This window comes from Equus quagga, chromosome 14 (assembly GCF_021613505.1).
Source record: "Equus quagga isolate Etosha38 chromosome 14, UCLA_HA_Equagga_1.0, whole genome shotgun sequence".
In the NCBI taxonomy this organism is placed as follows: domain Eukaryota; kingdom Metazoa; phylum Chordata; class Mammalia; order Perissodactyla; family Equidae; genus Equus; species Equus quagga.
Genome location: NC_060280.1, coordinates 45,912,066 through 45,934,104, shown reverse-complemented (window position 1 = coordinate 45,934,104; position 22,039 = coordinate 45,912,066). Strand labels below are relative to the sequence as shown.

General features: G+C 44.6%; 1 protein-coding gene across 10 annotated transcripts in view; it reads right to left on the bottom strand.

Moving 5' to 3' along the window:
- The window catches only part of AMOTL1 (angiomotin like 1), a 155,694-nt gene that overhangs the window by 89,692 nt on the left and 43,963 nt on the right, over window positions 1-22,039 (bottom strand). For 2 of the 10 annotated variants that reach the window (XM_046685842.1, XM_046685845.1), the window contains exon 1: window positions 11,288-11,566. The exons of 6 other annotated variants lie outside the window; for them this stretch is intronic. In XM_046685842.1, coding sequence (XP_046541798.1) covers window positions 11,288-11,336 — 49 coding nt within the window. In that variant the 5' untranslated portion in view covers window positions 11,337-11,566. Of the gene's footprint in view, window positions 1-11,287; window positions 11,567-11,802; window positions 12,354-22,039 lie in introns of those variants that run through there. 2 more of the 10 variants (XM_046685847.1, XM_046685846.1) reach the window with 2 other exon arrangements.

Here is a 22,039-nt window from a genome sequence, read left to right as displayed (position 1 = left end):
TAGAAGAAGACTCTGGTGCTTATACAAAAAAGTGAGAGTCACTGTCAGGAAATATTTATATTATGTATATGCCTCTCTCTCCCCACCTCCAATTCAAACAACGCATCACATTAATTGATGTTTATAATGATGATATAGAACCATCACGAAAAAGTTACATAAGGCAAGAGGTGAAGGAGTCGGGGTGTGGGGACAAGGGGGATCAATCTTGCAATAAAACTGCCATCAAAAATATTTACCCTTAACTATATAGAAAATTGGCATGTCCAGAACAATGCACTCTCTAGGTGGTCCAAATGCTGAGGATTTACTGTGTGCGCTAAATTTTTTAAATTTTATCTTAATGATGATAACATGATGACAATAATGACTGTAGCTGTTTAAAACCTGGCTGCAAATTCTTCAAAACTCCTACAGAAAGGTGGGTTCACCCAGTTCACCCTCACACACACACTTAAATTTAGGCAGGCTTTTAAGTCCATTGACCAATAAAGAATGACAGAAGTGACTCTACGCAGCTTCCAGGATGACATCATAAAAGGAGATGCAGTTTCTATCTTGTTGGCTGGAATACTCACATCTGGAGGCCTGAGCCACCACGTAAGAATTCTGACTAGCGCGAGGCTGTTAGAAAGCCAAGCTGCATGGAAAGGCCACTTGTAGGCACTCCATCTAGACTTAGCCTTCAAGTTATTCCAGCCCTGGAGCCAGACACGTAAATGAAGAAGACTCCCGATGATCCAATCCCAAGCCATGCAGTCACCCCCAGCCTCCTTCCCACCTGAAGTCCCAGGCACAGTGGAGCAGAAACAAGCCACCTGTACTGTGCCCTGCTTGAAGTCCAGACCCACAGAATCTGGAAGCATAATAATATGGCTGTTTGAAGCCACTAGGATTTGAGGCAACTTGCTACACAGCAACAGGAACTGGAACAATGAGGACAGCTCACACCAACTCTGTCAACGTGTCAGATATTGTTCTTAGCACTTTACATGTTTTAACTCCCATAATACATGTAATCCCTACAACGATCTTTTGACGTAGGTGTTCCTATTACCTCTATTTAACATATGAGGAAACTACCTAACAGAGAGGTTACTTAATTTGCCCAAGATTATAAAGCCAGTGAGTGGCACAGGTGGGAAGGGGTTCCAGGTGTCCAGCTCTGGAGTCTTAACCATTAAGCTTCACAGATGAACACATCACAATTAGCCCATTAAGTCCACCTCCCACAGTCAGACAGGACCACAGTAAGTCAGACCTCCTCAATTTAAAGAGACTTCTAGAATGAGACACGCCTACACTTCCAATAAATTCCATGGTTGCATCTATGACCTCCGTATCCTCCCAAGCTCCCTGGCAGGGAACTTCTCCATACTTCTAGAAGTCATGCTATCTATAATTTAAACCCATTTCCTCTTAATCAGTTCACAGTGAAGACAGAATACTTGAAAGGCAGTTATAAACTATTTCTTGGCCTTCTCTTCTCTCAGAGTGGCATCAACCAGATCATCTGCCTTCTGTTTTCTAACATCTTACTTCATTTTGTCCCTTTTAGAATAGAATTCCACGGGAGCAAAGGACACACAGGCCCCATTTAATCGAGTTCCAGGCACACGACACACCCTCAAATGTCAGATGGAGGAACTGCATCCTCTTATTGCATCCTCGTCAAATTCTCCACCTCAGTCCTTGCACAGTCCAGAGTTACTCACTCAACAGATACTTATTGAACAGTAATTGCTTTTGTATCCAAATTTTTGCCTGATTTACATTTTATCTAAAAATAAGAAATATCCTGCTCCCTAACATTCAACATGTACTTTCTTTAAGAGAAACTGAAAATATTTCAAATAAATTCAGAGTATTTGTGATAGCTGCCTAAATAAACTACTAAACTTAATACTACAAAATATGTTCACTTCATGAACAAGTGTAATTACATTTAACCCATTTGATGCCCCTCAACTAATAAAGTGAGCTTAGTCACTTAATAAATGCCATTAAAATATAAATATTTGTATTTATTTCAAGCCTTTTCCTTTCAAATTCCTGAAAGTTATTTTGGAAAAAGCTGAAGGTAAGAAACTTCAGAATTTCAGAAAATTTGATCTCTAAACTCAGGACAAAGATAATCCATACCTCAAAGTAGACCTTTTTAGACCTTATATTCTTATTTTTTTGGATGACTCTTTTACAGGATCAAATCTAAAAGTTAGCTAACGTAAACTTATTTATCACTTTTCACACCACCGCCACTCATTTTTTGTTTACCAAGCCAGTCACTACCGTGGGAAGGTAAGTCTGACAGAATTATATTCTTTAACAAACCTCCTGCTTAATATCTGACACCCCCATTATCTTCAAGGTTTGTGTAAATAGTTTTGTGACGCTGTTTACATTCCTTTCCCAGGTGCCTTAATTTAAGCTTATTGTGATTTCAGAAGATATTTTCTTTTATTCTTCTAGATAAAGGAACATAAGGAACATGAGACCATTTCTCTTTTCAGAAACGAGGTTGGTGTTACACGTATTCTTCAGTGAATTTAATACTGTCCCCTACATACTGTGTCCACTGGTTTCCATAATTCTGAAAAAGCATGTTTCCTAGTATCTTTTTCTGTTTTTCCTCCTCTTTCTTCTCCCATTCCTCGAAAAAGATCCCACACTGGCAATCTTGCCTGCCCTTAGACCTTTCAACCCGTCCCACATCACCAGGATGCGCAATCAACTTAACTGCAGTGATATTTAGTGACCAGTCCCTCAGGAAATGGGGCCCTCCCAGAGAATTTCATATTCTCTTCTTTCTCAGAATCTCCCAGATAAGAGGGGCTCACTCACAAGACACTCGGTTCTCAGAGGCCCTCAGAGTACAGTTCACGTCAGGAAGGGAAAGGCCTGCCCCACACCTGCTTTCGGGGGTCACACTCCTGGGTCACACCATCCAGAGCAGCCCTTACAGCCGAGAAGCAGCAGCTGCATGTGAGATGCCTCCTTCCTCCCTGGCACAGGGCCACAGGGTGTGTGCAAAGCCCCACTTCACACAGGGGAAGCAAAGCGAGCCTGGAAGACAAGATCTATCATCTTTGTCTTGCTCCGCCTGTTCCGAGAAGGGTGGAGGAATGCAGGGAGGAAGGAGGAAAAGAAGAAAGACAGAGTAGATCAGACGAGGCTCGAGAGAACAGAAGTGGGAAGACCTGTTATGTGGCTATCAGAGTAGTCCAGGAGACAGGTAATGAGTGCTTGAAAGAGTTGTGCTGTAGAGACATGCAAAGGAAGGGAAAGTATGCAACGAGCATTTTGGAGGTCAACTGCAAGGACCTGGTGACTGACTGGATGTGGTGTGAGTAAGTTAAGGAACTTTACAGAAGACGTTCAAAGGAGGCAACAGTTCAGATGATGCAGCATGGAATGGTATGTAAGCAAGCCCAAACTGGTGAGATGAACGAGAGCCAGCCCCCTGCCTCTCATGGACAAAGGCTGGTTCAACAGGGGAACAGATCCAAGGTGGAGGAGTCCAGGCTGGCCTTAGAGCCTCTCCAGGAGAGGACCTCTTAGTGTTAATCCACCCTAGCATCCCTATTTGCTTCTCCCAAGGACGAGATCCCTGGCAGAAGGCCATAAACTGAACCAAAGCCTCAAATATTCCTAGAAACAGCAGATACCTCTTGATAACAGCCTGCTAACCTGGGAAGCTCCACCCTCAGCATAACTCAGATGCCTTGCTGACCCATCTTCCAAATGAAATGAGTCTCCCAAAGTAGAAGTGGAAAAAGAAGTTCAAGCTGACAGGGTAGTCACCCTTCGATGTTTTCTCTCAATCAGGTCCACATCAGACTTTCAAGGGAGAAGTGGTACATTTCACTCAAAAACATGTCCATGTCCCATCATATGAAACCCACTGATCTTGCCATCAGACAAACAGGGCTGGTATCTCTACAACAGCACTGGCCAGCAGAATTTGCTGTGTTGATGGAAATGACTATTAAGTACTTGAATTGACAGAAGACCTGAATTTTTAGTTTTATTTAATTTTAATTACTTTAAATAGCCACACGTGACTAGTGGTAAGGTGGACAGAGTAGGCTTAGAACTTAAAAAAATACATGCGGGCCAGATCACATCTGTCCCAAGACACCAGAAAAAAAATGTCGTGGAATTATATTTCTCTACTGCAAGGAAGCTGAGTCTCTTAAGCTCCAGCATCTGCTCAAGCTGTTTTCCAGCTCTGAGCTCTTCTTTGGTCATTACTACAACTACATATCAATGTGCCTCCAAAACATCTGTTTGGAAGGTCCTCTGAGACCTAGCCCAATTGCCCATCCACTGCAGGAACATTCTCCAAGATATCCCCGCAGATTTCTATGCAATCATTCCCAAGTTTCCCCAGCAGCAGTGACACTCAGCATCAGGAGAGGCAGTCCATGCCCAAGTCCAAGAATACTGTTCCAAAGGGAAATCGAGAACCCATAAAATCATAAAAAACTAATAGTGCACCATGCTTGCCTCTTATGTAGCCGTTTCACGTGCACTATCTCACTTAAGCCTCACAATAACCTTAGGACATAAGCATTTAGTAAACACATTTATTTTAAAGAGGTTAAGTGACTAGCCAAGGCAATATGGCTTAAATATGGTAGCTATATATCCTAACTTGGCATGTCTTCCAAGGGATGTGAGATCAAAAGACAGTGAGAGAAGGAAAAGCTGGGGTTGCAAAGGGGGAAGACACAGAAGAGTGATCAGAGAAGAGAATATAGTTATGTACATCAAATAGTAACCTTAGAAATCAATCTATTTCAATTTCAATCATTAAACACAAACAGACTAAGTTCCAAAGGGTTAAGCACCTCAGTCTCTGCCCAGTTTAAAGAGGACTACGCTCTAAAACAGTGGTTTTCAAAGTGTGGTCCCCGGACCGGCAGCATCAGCATCACTTGGACATCTGATAGAAATGCAAATTCTCAGGCCCCGTCCAAGACTTCCTAAAAGAGAAACTCTGGGGGTAGGGCCCACAGTCTGTGTCTAAATACGCCCTCTTGGTGGTTCTGATGCTCACCCCTGTTTGAGAACCACTGCTTGAGAATTGTACATTGAAGGCCCAAGCCGTTCCTCTGGGAAACAAACAAGCTTGGTCACTAGGGGAAAGGAAAGGATGCTGCGGGTTGTGAAGTTGGGGACATGTCCTGTTGACATCAGCCCTGGCTTACCACACCCCGGGTAATAAGCACCGTAAACTCTGAACTGACTCATGGCAGCAGACACACCTCCTGTCACCTCCTGTGACTGGGGCAGAGAGGAAAGTTCTTTCCTCAGAAAATCTTGGTTTATAGGTGGGAAAAAGGTATACTTTATAGGCAGTACCAGACTGTGAACACAGTATCCTAGCTTCAAACCTCATTCAGTAAAATACTATTTGGTACATGACAGAGTGTTCCCACGTGTGAAAAAGTAAGCTTCTAGGAGTAAGACTGGGATTCCAGTTTCTCAGAGAAATGAGATATATGAGAATACACAGAATATTATAGAACCACTTGTCTCTCTGCTATTTTAATAATAATAATAGTAATAGTAATAATAGCAGGCATTTACTCAATGTTTTCAATGGACCCAGCAATGTGCTAAGTGCTACATATGCATTATTTCATTTCACCCTCACACATCTCCATGAGATAAGAACTATTATTGTCTCCATTTTATCCATGAGGCTTCCGCAGGTCAAGTTCCCTGAGGCTACACAGCAAGGAGGAGGCAGGACCAGAAAGCAAACCATGTCTATCTGTTTCTAAACAATCCAAAATACTATCTCCGTTTACATTTTAACACACATTCTAACTTTAAATCTATTCAACCTTATTCATGCTCTTTATGCTGAGTTTTAAGTACTTTATGTTGTTGAGTATTTAAGGTTAAAGCATTGTCATTCCTTTAATGCTGTTATGCCACATGCTGTTCAAAAAAAGTCCTCACTCACTCAGTTTACCCCAAGTCCTTCAGCATGTGCTCAAGAATCAGGACAGCTCACAGTGAAGGATTCATGGCAATAAGGATATCCAAAAACTGGGTCAGAGGTAAGAACTAACTTTATTCCCACTATGCTCTGGCAACAGGCCCAGGGAAGACCCCTGCAACCACCTGGATCAAAGCCAGCCCTCTCTGCTCAGTGCTCCCACAGCACATCAGGCTGGTCTCCATTATGGTACTTAATGTACGTGAATGTCCACACACAGCCCCACTAATCGGTGAGCTCTTGAGACTAGCAACTAGGCCTGATTCCTCTGTGTGCTTCCAGAGCACTAAATACACAATAAACACCTAACAGACGGTTTGCAAAACAGATGGTAAGACATACAAATTCTTAGGTAACAGGGAAGTACAATTTGAATATAAGACGTAGAACGATGAGACTTTTAAAAGTAAATAGGAGAAAACCTTTGGGATGCAGGCCTAAGCAAAATGTTCTTAGATATGACACCAAAAGCACAATCCATAAAAGGAAAAAAATAATCAATAAATTGGACTTAATCAAAATTAAAAACTTTTGCCCTGCAAAAGATGCTGTTAAAAGGATGAAAAGACAAACTATATACTGAAAAAAAAATACATGGAAGCCATATATCTGACAAAGCACTCATATCTAAAATATATAAGGAACTCTCAAAGCTCAACAGTAAAAAAGTAACAATCCAGTTAGAACATGGGCAAAAGACATGAGCAGACCACCAGAGAGGATATACAGATGGCAAAGCAGCACATGAAAAGATGTTCAACATCATAAGCCATCAGGGAATGCAAGCTAAAACCACAAAGAGACTAGAACACTTATTGGAACAGCTAAAATAATAAACAAATGCTGGTGAGGAAGCAGAGAAACTGGATCTCTCATACACTGCTGGTGGCAATGTAAAATAGTACAGGCACTCTGGAAGTTTAGCAGTTTCTTAAAAAACTAAACATACACTTACCATACAAAATCCAGCAATCACACTCCTGGGCATTTACCCCAGAGAAACGAAAATATATGTCCACACAAAAACCTGTACACAAAGGTTCATAGCAACTTTGACTGTAAGAGTCAAAAACTGGAAACAACCTGAATGTCCTTCAAGAGGTGAGTGGTCAAACAAACTGTGGTACATCCATACCATGGAATACTACTCAGCAATGAAAAGGAATGAACTCTTGATAATGCAACAGCTTGGGTACATCTCATGGTATTATGCTGCGAGAATAAGCCAATCTCAAAACGTCAGTCATATGCTACATGGTTTTATTTCTGCAACATTCTCAAAATTATAGAGATGGAAAACAGATTAGTGGTTGCTATGGTTTAGAGATGGGGTAGGGGGGAGAGGAAGGTGGGATGTGACTAAAGGAGTGGCACAAGGAAGATCCTCAAGGTGCTAGACTAGTTCTGTATCCTGATTGTGGTGGCTACAGAAATCTACACACATGAAAAAACTGCATAGACATATATACACAGACACAAATGTGTGCATGTAAAACTGGTGAAATCTCAATGTACTCTGTGGATTGTATCAATGTCCATTTCCTGGTTCTGCGATTGTACCATGGTTATATAAGATGTTAGCAATGGGGGAAACTGGGTGAAGAGTACACAGGACCTCTCTACTATTTTTGCAACTTCCTATAAAGCTATAATCATTTCAAAATAAAAAGTGGGGGAAAAAAGTGAACGACAGGCATTTTACTTAAAAACAAAGCAAACAAACAAAAGAGAGGGTATATAGCCACACTACTGGCCAGTGAGGTCCCAAACACAGATTTAAACACACATAGTAGGACTATGTGACTTTATTTTTTACAAAGTTAAATTCAATTCTCCAGCGTCTTAACAGGGATGCATTTCCTAACACCTTAGAGATACTCCCCATCCCCCTCATAAAAGGAAAAAAAAATTCGAGATGTGTGGGCTCCTTTGGGATTCCAGGAGTCCCCTCCTAAGGGCCTGGAATGGATGTACCCTAAGGTTTCACAGGGACAGAAACCAAGGGCCTCACAAGTTAGAGGAGAACTCGGCATGGTGCCAACACACAAGCCCAGGCGGGGCTTCCTTCCAGCCAAAGTAGCATACTGACCTACCCACAATGGCCAAGATTAAAATTTGCCTTTCCTCCAAGACAAAACAAAGTCAAACCAACAAAATAAAATTTGAAAAAAAAGCACTAAGCAAACAAACAAAAACTTCAACGAACTCAGACTCTTTCCAGCCAACCTTATAATCAAGCATGTCCTCTTACTTGACCTCCAAGTTACCCCATGCTTTTCAAGTATTCTATTGCCTAGTGTATTCTGGGACCTAAGAACCTACCAAAATTAATGAAAAACTAGGAGGAGAAAAATTATTCAAATCACTAGAGAATTTCCTGACCTGAGTTTCCATATGCATTTAAAATGCAGACAGCCACGACGTGGTGGGAGGGATGCTACTTCAGGAGAATTTTGCATACATATCAGAGCTACTAACAGGTCTTACAAAGTTACTTCCTTTTAATTTATTGGTCTGGAAAATCTTTCAGATTTTTACAATTTTCACTAGCAATTCCCTTGTTTCATAAGTCATTAATTTTTTTAAAGCCTTAAGGTATAGAGTACTTTATCGTTTTCAAAGACCTTTCACAAATTACTACGAAGAAACACTGCTCTGGTACGCAGGGGCGGCACTTTTCAACAGAACTCTCACCAGCCAGGCTGTCGTCTAATTCCAATTAGTTCGGCCATGTTTCCCCCAGGCTCTGGGTCCACACTTCTCCACAGGGGTAGACATCAAAAAAAGCAGAGCTCTATCCACAGAAGCCTCCAGACTAACTGGCCACAGGCAGACACTCTCAAGTCTAATCAGCAGACTGCCTTCCCATAAAATCACTCACATTTCTGCATTCATGTGCTTTTCTCAACGACAGCACTTTAAAATCTCATTTAAACTCAAAGTCCCCCATTAGCTTCCATGAAAAGATGTATTTTTAAATGCTTTGATCTCCACATGCCCTTCAGCACATTAGTATTCTTCACCCTCCACCAGGTGCACAGAACCTAAAAGACCAAGACTTCTGTGCATTTTAAAAAGAACGGGGAGAGGAGTAAAAAGGGCAGCACCTTCTCTCCCTCCCAACCACCTGCGGCGTTTGCAAGGTTTCCTTATCTGTCTTAAAAAATCTATCTCACAGAAGCAAAAGCATACTCATGCGAAAACTAAACATCCTCCTCCACACACACCCCTCCCCTCACACACCCATCAGGGAGAGGAGGGGTCTCTAGAGCTTTCTCCTCTGTGTCATATGCCTTTTCATTCTGGTCAAACCAGTGGTTTCCAACCCTCGACTCTCCTGCAAGACAGTTCAAAGTGTATTTAAGTATTGTTCCCACATAATTCCCATAAAGAGCGTTCACAGTAGATACGCTATAATGCTCAGAGCAATGTGATGGGAAGTAAATTTCACATTGGTCTAGATTCTTCAAGAACCTGTGATCTAGAGAGGCCTCTCTAGAGATTAGGGAATCGTTAAGTTGGGGCTGACGTCCACAGGGAGCCACCAGGGTGGAGGAGCGGTGGGCAGCCAGGAGCGGTGGGCAGCCAGGGGAAAACCTTAAGTCACTTTGACAGGGACCCACAGACCAGTTTTGGAAGCGGAGGGCCACGACTGTTCAACATTTCAAGCCCTGACTTTTCACTTCCAGAAAAGGAAGGAAATTTTTTGGAATAGCAGCTATTAATATCTCTCTATTCTGGTTTTACTCGCTAGGGCAAGTAACGTCATTGTTTGGGGGTAGTCAAATGCATTTTAGGGTATTATAAGTGGCTTTCTTGACCCCCTACCCCCACCATCAAGGCCTTTATAAGCAGTACAAAAACTCGATTCTCAAAATACCCCTCACAAGAAGATAATGGGCAACCATGTCCACAATATCAGGACAGAGCAAGGGAGCTGAGGAAGCTGAGGGTCCAAGGGCGCAAAACGTTTGGTCCAAAGCGCAAAGCCTCCGGAGGCCGTGAGGTCAGAGCTCCCGTCTACGGAAGCCCCAGTCCAGGTGATCCACACGCTAGCCGAGCATTTTCCAAAGCATCTGCCACTTGGAGACAGTAAACCAACACTGAAGCCAAAAAAGCAAAACCCTTCGAACAAAAATGGAAAGGGAAAGTCTTTCCAGCCACCAATCAAGATACTTAGAGAGTAGGGCGTGGCGAGGCGCGGGAGCTGCGGGCAGAGAGCCGAGATTCCCGGTCTGGGCTCCTAACAGGGGAAACTTGGAAATGTTGCTGCGAGCTCAGTCCAGGCGGCGCAGGCCCTCGATGTGGGTGCGCGCCGGGGCTCCTCTGTTTCGCCGCCTGGTCCTCCAGCCCGGCGCCTACGGGGCGCGTTCGGCCCCTACCCCGGCGCAAGGCCCCAGCTCCGCTCAGCTGTCAACGGCCGACGCGCCCATCTCCCTCCCGCCACAAATGTCACATTCCAAGGAAAACCAGTTCCACTTGGAAAGTTTGATTCACCCCCCCCCCCAGCCCCCCCGCTGCAGCCAGATTCTTCTATAGGCAGCACTAGCAGCTAGGGAGAGCTAGATCTAACTCCCCGGATTCTGTTAAAGAAACTTGTCTGGGGAGAACAAAGGAGCAGCAGCTAACGCGATCCGAGCCTCGGGGTCCGGGGCGCGATGCTTGGCTACCTCCCCCACCCACCCCGGACCCGCCAGAGCCGAGCCTCCCGCGCCGACAGGAAGCCGCAGTCCCGGAGCGCCGCAGCCCGTCGGGCGGGCCGGTGCGCGCCTTTGTCTCGCGCGGAGGGAAGCGGCCACCCGCCACCGCCTTCCGCTCCCTCCCTCGGCGGCGGGAGCCCCGCGCGCGGGCACGTCTTGGAGGGCGCAGCCATATGGCAGCGCCCCCCCGGAAAGGCTGGCCCCCGCATCGGGGGCGCGCCGGCACCCCGGGGCCCCGGGCCGGGCGGGCAGACACAACTTCCCAGTCGCCGATGGGGCAAGGGGCGGCGCGGCGCTGTGACCCGGCCCGCCGGCACCGGGGGCCTGCAGGCTGGCGCGGGAACGGAGTTCTGCTCTTTTTTTAAACAATCCGGGTAAGAGAGAGCAAGATTCCGGTGGCGGGCACTCCTGGCCCCCGGAGCCGAATCGTGTGCCCAGGTCGCTCCGGAGCCGGGCCGATCTTAGCCCCCGGTTCCCTGCCCCGAGCAGCAGAAGGCGGGGGAGCCCCGGACGGCTGGGTCCTTCTCTTGGGAGACTCGGAGGCGCCCTCCCTGCACCCCGACCAGGGACTGGTTACCTTTCACCGCAGGCTCACAAGTTCCGCGGCGCAACTTTGCCCTCCACATGAGGCGATCATGGCTAGTTCAGTGCCGCGGCTGGGGGAGGCGGCCGCCGGGCAGCGCTCTGGGCATGGCGTGTGGCAGCGCGGGGAGACGGCGCCCGACAATCAACCCCATTCACACAGGAAGGAGAGAAATACCAGGGCTTCCCCTCCAGCCCCAAACCCGACAACGCTGCTGGGTCCTAGAGCGTCCCGCGCGCTCCCGCCGCCGCCTGCGCTCCCCGCTCCCGCGCGCCGGTCGGGGAGGGTCGTCCGGGCTCGTCACTGTAACCCTACACTCCACCCCCGGCCGGCACCCGGCCGCTGGGCCCTAGAGCCCGTCTCCAGCCGCCCGCCGCCCCTCCCCGGGCACGCGAGATTGCCTGCTGAAATTGCCCCGAGCTCAAGCTGACGTGCCTCCCCGAGAGTTAGGAGGGCGACAGCCTCCCTTGCTTTGTCCCCTGCCGCGGTTTAATTAATGTCAGACTCACCAGTTCTCCTTCTTTCCACTTACTCGTTCCCACCAGGCCAACTCTGGCAGAAGTCGGTTTCCCAATCTGCCTTCAAAGTCCAGGTTAGGTTCTGCTTCGGATTTTTTCTTCTTAAGTGAAATTTGCAGGTGAAAAGTGGCCACGCTTTTCTCTTTGCATTCCCCAGGCCTCAGTGCGTCTATCACACACTGGGGTTGGGCGACAAGCTGCTACTGTGTGCTACCGTTGACGAGCAGAAGGGCCCAAACAGATCTCACAGCCTTAGATAGTAAATGTGTTGGCAGGACTGTCCATCCTGTGGCCACAAACCCCCAGGCTGTTATCTGCCCCAGTGGAGGCAAAGAAAATGACTCTGGAAAAACGTTGCTGATTCTCTCCCACCTCTTGCTCAGTAACACTAGTCGCTCACCCCATTATACTCATTTAATACTCAGCAGACCTCTGGAGCCTTGATCTGGAGACCTGGAACCGCCCCCACCATAACATTTCTCCCTAGCTTTCAGGGGTGCTCTCTGCTGCTCAGAGGATGAGAGACCAGCGCACAGTGCAGTTGCTGTGGAAGATGTTAATAAGGAGAGTCAGCGCATACCACACCACTTATCTGGTGCTCCGTTCCTCTCTTTGCCTTGTCACTGGACCAGGATTCCTGCAGGGATTCCTGCCTGGATTGTGGCAATCACCTAACGAGTCTGTCAGCAGTTTTATCCCTCCAGTCAGTCCTGGTGGGTGGTGTATCCTTCTGGTTCCAGTCTAGTCTTCTGATTCCCAGAATGGCTAGCTCAGGAACCTCTCCTCTCCAAAGAATGCCCAAATGCAGTAATTTAACAATTATTTACCAAGTACCTACACTATTTAAAGTCAGCTATCCTAGGACTTGATAGCACACAAAAGAAATAAACAGCAGCTCACCAGCCCTTCAAGGATTTATTACCTATTTAAGAAGATAAGATACGCAAATAGAAAACAAGGAAGCAACAAGGCAGGAGATCCAAGCACTGCAGATGCCTGGGAAAGCGGGAGAGAAGATCTGACTCCATGCAGGAGAAGGGGAGCCTGGAAGGATGGGGGAGCTCAGATACAGCCAGCATTTATATGAATTTAGCGTAGACTGGGGAAGAGGTAATGAATAGAAAAAGGAGGGAAAGAAGGAAGGAAACTAACATTTATTTATTGCCCCCTATTAGATACCATACTATATCCTAGGAGGCAGCAGAATTTATCAGTTACAAGCATCCACTGAAACAAAACGGGCATGGATTGAGTCACAATGCAGCCACTTCACCACCTGTGTGATCTTGGGCAAGTCACCTCACTTCTGTAAGCCTCAGTTTCTTCATTTGCAAGATGATAAAAATAGCACCAAGCCTCACAGGGTGATTGGAAGGATTGAATAAAGTAACAAATGTAAAATACTAAACACAATGCATATAAGTGCTCAACATACATTTGCTCTTATTATTTGAGCCAATCCTCCAACAGCCCTGTGAGATAGGGAGAATCTGGGAAATAGGTGCAGGAAGCAATGACACGTGAGGTTGGGGCAAAGAAGATGGAAAGGAAGAGACAGATACCATGTAGATACCACATCTTTGAAGATATCAAATTCAATGAAGAAAGCTAGCAAATCTTTGAAGCAAGTTTTACTCTTTTCATTGACTAAATGGTTATCCTGGGAGAAAGAACAAAATAATCAAGTTAACACAGATTTTGACCATGGGTGATAGGAAGAATGGAACATTCTTAGAAGAATGGGTCATTGGACCAATAATGGAAGAAGCATAGTTGAGGGGAGAACTGGTCTGAGAAAGACGTTGAGAGACTTACTGTCCTCTGAGCAAAAGGAAATAGGAACAACAGCCTGGGTGAGAATTCGAGAACAGAGGTGTGCAAAAAATAAGAGGTGAAGCTGTGACGACCAGTTTCCCTGAAGAACACCCACAATGAAACATTAGCGAAAGAAGGAGGAAGAAGAGAAAGAGGCTAGAGAAGTAGAAGAACTGGGCAGGTTTAAAGGGATGGAAGCCAGAGGAAGTTTTAAGAAGATGGTCCCTATATCAAATGCTACAGATTTCTAGACTTCCGACGAAATGATAGGCACAGCTTGTGGGCTCAAGAATCTTCTGATTCAATCAGGTAGACCTAGCCCAGATTCTTCAAATTGATCCCAAGAGATGCTACAAGAGTCAAATGCATGGCAGCAGAAAGTACTACTGGAGGCCAATTTTTCCGCTCCATGCACCTTAATTTCCTCAACTATTAATAATCACTACATCAAATATAGAAAATAAATAATCTTCTACATCAAATACAGCTGCATCTATTGTTTCGGAACTAAGGCCTGAGAAAAAGACTTCGGATTAGTAAGAGGTCGTCAAACACTTTACGGTGTATTGGGTTGGAGATTCCAGTGTATGGTTGGGACCAAATAGAAACAAGGTATGTTTACAGTAAAAACTGAATGCTGCTTTACTAGCAGCCAGGTAGGGAACAAGTCAGCATCTGTGTTTTCTTTGGATCCATATACTCATTCTAAAGGTCAGCATCCTTTCTAAAGTTACCAAGTTGTCTTTTACTCACCCCTAGGAAAGTTAAGGTGATGGAACAATGTCAGTGCTCTTAAGGACAGCTCAGAGAACAGTCTTTAACTCCAAATAGGGCAGGTGTCAGGATGTTCCAGACAAGCACAGACGCCAGGAGAAGAGTGAGGTAACAGAGGCATCCAAGTAGAGGAGAAGCAGCATGGCCTTTAGAGAAAGTCCTGGGTTCTAGTCCTGGTTCCACCTATTTCCAGCTATGGAGAGTAACACGAGCCTCAGCTTCCTCCTCTGTAAAATGGGAATAATTAGACTTACTCCATAGGCTTATTGTAAGGATCAAATTAGATAACATATGTCAAGTGCTGGGCACATCATAGGAATTCAGTAAAAGAAACCTTTGTCTTCTCCTCCAGTGACTTGAAATACCAAGGAATTTAAATTCTCTATCAAGTTACAAATCTCCTTCCCACTCATTCTTCTTCTCAGCACACACCTAAACACACCCTTAGAGTCATTATCAGCTGCTACTTTGACTGGGATGGGCCCTAAGAATGGGTCTGAGCTTGCTAGGAGGGAGACAACAAATGGCAAAAGGAGAGTGGACAGGGATGACCATGAAAGGGACAGCTGTTTCACAGCATCACCCAGGACAGGCCACCCTACAATTAGTAATTCTCCATTAATGACTGTGGAATGGACAAACCAATGACTGAATGCAGCCAAGCTGTCTGAATCAAAATGCTTGTTTTGCTTCCAGAACATGTAAGGATATTTTTTAAGCCCAAGTTCTGTAGTGCCTCCCAAAGTGTGATTTATAAATCAAAGCGTGTTAAAAATTTAAATTCCTGATGTTCTTATCTCCAAATCTTAGAGATCCAGAATCTCTAAGGATGGAGTCCTGGAAGGTACTCTAAGCGACACCTAGCAGACTGAAGTGTGAAGGCCACCAGGCTACCATCTCTGACTCACTGGGGTTAGAGTGTTCTTGCAATTCTGCTTCCAAAGCATTTAATACATCAGAGCTTAACACATGATGGGTGACATATTAGAGGTTAAAACAAAGCGTGTGGGAGCACAGAGGAGGGACTGATTTTCACAGGGGACAAAGGAATCCCAGTGCTGAGGGGAGGGGACAGTACTAGCAAGAGCATGGATCCAGGAAAGGAAGGCACACGCTGCCTCTTCTCTACACTCTCTCTTTGAACCTCTCTTCTTTTCATAAACATAAAATGGTCACCAACCTCAGATTTGACAAATCTCTGTATTTTTGCCAGGCTAGAAGATTTCGTCCAAGCTTTTCTTTCAGTGCTCTGTTTTACAAAGACAGCAGTTGTTATTTTTTTTTCCTGCTTGTTTTCAAATATGAAATCATGTTCTCAAATAAGCTTTTCTCACACGGCACATGCCTCTTCTGGAGATTCTGACACCTGCCCTGCCTCCTCCTTACAAACTGTTGACAGGAGCAAAAATGCAGGGACTATGGGAGTGCCTAAAGCGGAGGGTGCGGGGAGAATATTGCTGTGAGGAGAGGGAGGGGCAAGGGATGATGAGCCTTGGCCATGCCAGACTGACTAAGAATGGAAGAGCGAAAACAAAGAGGGAGATGTGAAGGGCAAGAAAAGATACACCAGGTGAGACGCCTCTGCTGTTCTGGAAATATCAGGTGCCTCAGAGATGAGGAAACCGCTCCTAGGAGGAATTAAACGTTCTATAGCAGAACAGGTCATTTGGAAACCCTGCTTCATTTGAAGCTTACCCAAGGACTCTGTTGATTATGAAAAAAATTTCCCAACCAATATTAATTACGTACCTTCTAAGGGCCAGGCTCTGTGCTACCATCCTGCACAGCTGTTTGGCTTGATTACTAAGTTATGGATCTGAGGCCTGTTTGTCTGGATGTTTTTAGCTTCACACCCAGAGTGACACATCAGTCTCTTCTTGCCTCATGGCTTTCTCCTGTGAGTGTATTACCTAATACATGCTAAACACATAATTTGATCTATATAAAACACAAGAAACAGAGGGTAGATACAATCTTAGACCAGACAGCTAAGGAGGAAGAGTAGAGACACTGGCCCCAAACAAGCCTGGGGTCAGATCCTGACTGAGACACTGAGTAGCTGTGAATATAAAGAGTCTGGCATGTAGCAGGCATTTAATAAATGATAATCATCCTAATTATCATTTGCTACTGTTACTACAGAAACCTTAGGAGTATTGAAAGCTCAGACTTTTTGATCATTTGGTTATTTCGGGGTTTCTCAACCTTGGCACTACTGACATTTGGGGCTAATAGTTCTCTGTTGTGAGGGACTGCCCTGTGTTCCGCAGGATGTTTAACAGCATCCCTGGCCTCTACCCACTAGATGCCGGTAGCAACCCCCCAACCCACCCCAAGCTGTGACAACTAATATTGCCTCCAGACATTACCCTGGGGCAAAATCGCCCCCAGTTGAGAGCCACTGAGTTAGTTGAGTAATTGATGTTGCTCAGTTTACAGGCTTCCAAGCTTCTATGTTGATCATTCCATTGAGTTGTTGGGTAAATCCAATTGCATACTAATAGGAGGAAACCTTAGTTTTGTTCATCCTATGGTATATTTGCTGTGGTACTTTCTTCCTTCTCCTCTTTTCATGAACAAAAAACTAATCATGTTTTACTCTCATTTCCAATGATGATATAGATACATGTTTTTCTTTCCCTAAAACTGGAATCCTACCGAGTTTCTAAAACAACAGCAACATAAAATCACTATTAAAAACAAGAAGAATTCTCACAATAACTGGAAATAGCATATCAGAATGTTCATACTTAAGATGACTTGTAGTCGCCATTCTGAAAAAGATGCTCCAGTGTTCTATTCTGAAAACATGTCCTCTCTGTTCAGAGCTAGAAAGAACAGTGAGAAGAATGGCCCCTCCATAACCCATACAGCAGTTCCAGTTCTCTTTGTAGAGCACGAACCAGCACATCTTGTATTTTAAATGCCAAAGACAGAGAAGTGGGGAAGCTCTCACCATTCCTAATGGCTTCAGCTGCTCCGGATGGTTCAATTCACACACACACAAAGTTGTTTTATAGCATAAACTCAGAATGAGGGGGAGGAGTTAAAATTCTCTATCTTAAATGTTCTGTAAGTTATCCATCCAGAAATCAGTAAACTGTTTGTGTGTGTGTCAGCGATAGATCCAGTATAACACTAATAGAACAGAGATTTCAGAAAAGTCCAAGGTAGAGAGGGGAATAATTAGAAAAAATTAAGTCCTAAACAGAAGGATTAACTGAAAGCACAGTAGAGTTTGAGAGAAGGCAGAGCTATGTGAGAGCTGTGATGGGTCATTCATTCGTTCATTTTACTGTTCATTCAAAAAATATTATCAGTTACACTAAATAATAGCCACACATTCTACTAGGTACAGAAAAACCCTAGTATGAGCTCTGTCTTACTAAAATGTATATAGATAAATGTATAATTACAAATTGTTCTACGTGTGATGAAGAACAGGAGCAGGGCGCAATAACAGAGATTAACGAGGGAGAAGAGTGGCTACTTAGACAGGGGTGGAAAAGGAAGGATTCTCCAAGGTGGCGATATTTAAATAGAGCCGCGTGAAGAAGAGGAGGAAGAGCATTCCAGCTGAGCAAACAGCAGGTGCAAAGATCCTGAGGCAGGAAAGAGCTCAGTGAGGTGAGGAACTAAAGGAGGCAAAGGGACAGAAGACCTGCAGGTATCTTGTAGTGAGGATCCAGGGATGGTCCAGAAAGAGTTCCTTAAGGATGTGACCAGGCTCCTTTACTCAGTGTCTGGGAACAGGCCCTTCCTATTCAGCTTTTATGATAGAAGATATACACAATATGAGTTTCAAATTAAGCAGAAGAGAGAAGAGGAACATCAGAAAATTACCAATTGGGGAGAAATAATAAAAAGATTAAATGGAAACAACCTGACAGTAAACTCCACAGCCTTTGTATGTGGTCAATATCTACCCCAAAGATGCAGTCTCTCTAGAGGCTTCAACTGAGTCCTACTGAAAATAGGGGAAGCCCCTGGATCCTCAGGGCCACTAGGGCAGTTCTTCTTCAACTTTAGCTGCATCAGAGTCACCTGAAGAGCTTGTTAAACAAACTGCTGGGTCCCCCTCCAGAGTTTCTGACTCAGTAGGTCAGGGTGGGGCCCAAGAATTGTATTTCTAACAAGTTCCTAGATGGTGCTGATGCTGCTGGTCCATGGACCACACTTTGACTACCACTGGCTTAGGACATTTGGGGACCTACATTTCTACGCACTCAGAATCCCAACCTAAATGAGGGAACGGGCAAGAGATATTGCAGGAAAAGAAAGATCAAAACTCAGTTTTCTGTCTTGAACCAGCATGTGCGGAGTCATACCTCTTCTGCACCAGGTGATTTCATACATTATCTCATTTCATCAGTATATACCACCCTGCTAGGTAGGTGTTATTATCCATGTTTTACACATGATTAAAAGAAGCCAGGCAAGGCTATGTGAATTTCCTGAGATTTTTTGGCTAATAAGTGACAGAACCAGGATTCAAGCCTGTTTTTCGGAGCAGAGCTCTTGCTCTTAACCACTACACTGTGTTGCCCTCAAGCACGGAATTCCTCCTCCCAGCTCGCCTGGATGGGAGAGATGCAACCCTCGACTCCAGACCTTACTGCACCACTGGAAAGCATGCTGAGGCCCGGCCCTAGTGCAGTCAGAGATGGATCACACAGTTTCCACAGACTCCTGGGAGCTGTTAGGACCTTGAACTTGACACACAGTCCTTCCCTTTCCTTATGGGAGGGAGTAAGATCTATTAAGCCTCAACAAAAGCACTCTGCTAGGCATGTTACATACATTCTCTCTTTCTAAACCACCAGAGATGGGTTTCAATCTGTGGGACACAGTTAAGTATTTTAAAGCACAGGATTAAGAGTACGATGGGTCTGGGATCAACTCCCCCTCTGTCACTTACTAGTTATATGACTTAGCTAAATTACTTAACTTTACTAAAGCTTGGTTTTTCCTCTTTTCATAAGTAGTAGTAACAATAGTCTCCGCCTCAGAGGGGTGTGAGAAATTCATGAGTCAGCTGCATATAAAGCTCTCACTACAGTGCTCAGCACATGGCACACGTGACATAAATATTAGTTATTATTACTAAACTGTTAGCCATTTTCTTTCAAAAGATGGTCATTTTAGAGGCGTTTACATTATTGTTGTGCCAGAATGTGCTAGACACAGTTTCTTTTTGTTTACATTTCTTGAGTTTTGGACTATTTACCTGGAAGATTCAGGAAATATGATGATGGGCATCTTGATTTGAGCCTCCCTCACTCCCATTAAGAAAAATAGCTCAAGATACCCTTATAAACAAAACAGGAAAAAATGAGCTAGATTAGGTATTTTAGGTAAATTAATAAATAACTAAATAACCATACCCAACAGGTATTGACTAATGGGGTGATATTAACTTGGGTGGAGGGGTTGAGATCAAGGGGTCTGACGATCCCACTATACCAAGTATTGGCCAAGCTTTACGTAAGGTCATGTGCTCAGTTCTCAGCGCCAGGTTTTCAGTGAAACTTTCCTCAACTAGGAAACCACTGAGCTGATGTTGAGCAGGAGAATGGATGGAGAAACGGGAGCATATAAAGAAAGATACCTAGCACGGAGAAGAGAAGATTAAGATACAATTTGATAGCCATCTTCAAATATTTCAAGAATTTTCAGAAAGAAAAGAGGAACAGGGGCCGGCCCAGTGGCTCAGCAGTTAAGTTTGCACATTCCACTTCGGCGGCCCCGGGTTCACAGGTTCGGATCCTGGGTGCGGACCTGTACACCGCTTGTCGTGCCATGCTGTGGTAGGTGTCCCATACATAAAGTAGAGGAAGATGGGCACGGATGTTAGCTCAGGGCCAGTCTTCCTCAGCAAAAAGGAGGAGGACTGGTGGCAGATGTTAGCTCAGGGTTAATCTTCCTCAAAAAAAAAAAAGAAAAGAAAGGAGGAAGAACTTATTTTATATAACATTCTAAAGCACTGTTTTCCAAACAGTAGTTGGCAACACATTAATGAAAATCAACTGAACAGGTTAACCAGCATTTTAAATAAATAAAATAGAACATAATAGAAAATATCAGATGCAGCCAATCCACTAAAAGTAATGGTATTCCATGAAACTTGTTTATATTTATATTAAAATTTGTATGTGTGAGTATAAATGGAAAATATATCCTTCTCCTGGGTCACAGTGAAACAACTATTTGAAAGCTCTAGAAGGCAAAACACGGACAGGTGGGTGCAAGAAACAGGATGTCAGGTGTCAGCTCCTTACAAAAAAACTGTTATAATAATGATCACCGTATAACGATAAACTAGGTTATAATAATGATCACTGTATAATGATAAACCAGGTTATAATAATGATCACCATATAACGATAAACCAGGTTTTCTCAGTGGGCAGGACCCCTCCCCCATACACACAGCACCCCCTCTGGGGACGATCTGGCACAGGCTGTGTGACCATGCACTAGGAGGGCACCGGGTGTTCACTCCCTTGAGGACACTAAGATGCTCTGACTCTCCAAAACAGCGTAGATCAGACCTGAGCTTCTGTTAGAAGAGAGAATAGAGAAAATCAAAACCTCAATCAACGGTCAGACCCCAGAAGCCATGTAGCCTATCCAGAGAAGGGATTGTTCTGTTTCTATATTAAACAAAATGAAGAGTGCAACAAATCCCTGAAGGTGTTTAGGATTTCTGCTGTAGGAAGGGTTAACTCCCAACATCCATTTTCTAACTGAGGTGATAAAATAATATAGCCATCAGCAATCCGGTCTCCTTGATGGAGATTGCTTGACGGAGTCTGCTGGGGATTGAATGCCTGGTGATAGGAACTGCGCCAGGTGTTCCAGCACCTCCTATCAGAGCAAGCTAAAACCCAACGCAAAGAGCAGAGCATCCCCAGATGCTGCTTCCAAACCCAGGACTGCCAGGGAAAACACAGGACACCAGATGGATTTGAATTTCAGATGAGCAACAAAATTTTTTTAGTATAGTATGTCTCAGGATTACAGGGGACACACATATACTAAAAAAAAAAAATCATTTGCTGTTTATCTGAAATTCAAATTTAACTGGGTGCCCTGTATTTTTGTTTGCTAATTCTGACGAATACCTGCCTACACTGGGTTATGTCCCTATACCTGAGTTAGAGGATTCCTCAGTTTCTCATTTGGTAAACAGTAGGGGATGTCAGCTCCATGGAGCTGATGGTAGTAATGAGCAATAATGATGACAGTAATGGAAACAGGAGTGAAATCCAGGTGAGCGTGGTGTAACAGCTTTGTCCCATTAAACCCCACTGAGCCAAATTTAAGGGCCTTTTAACAGTGGGACAGGGGCAGGCCCCAAGACGTAGTGGTTAAGTTTGGCACACTCCCCTTCAGTGGCCTGGGTTTGATTCCTGGTTGTGGACCTACACCACTTGTCTGCAGCCATGCTGTGGTGGTGACTCATATACAAAATAGAGGAAGATTGGCACAGATGTTAGCTCAGGGACAATCTTCCTTAACAACAATAAAAAAAATAAAAGTGGGACAAACAGACTCTGCAAGGCATTAGGACACGCACAGCATTTGAGGAAGGAGTCAATGAGGTTACAGCCCCACTTTGCAGAGTTTCCATGCTGAGT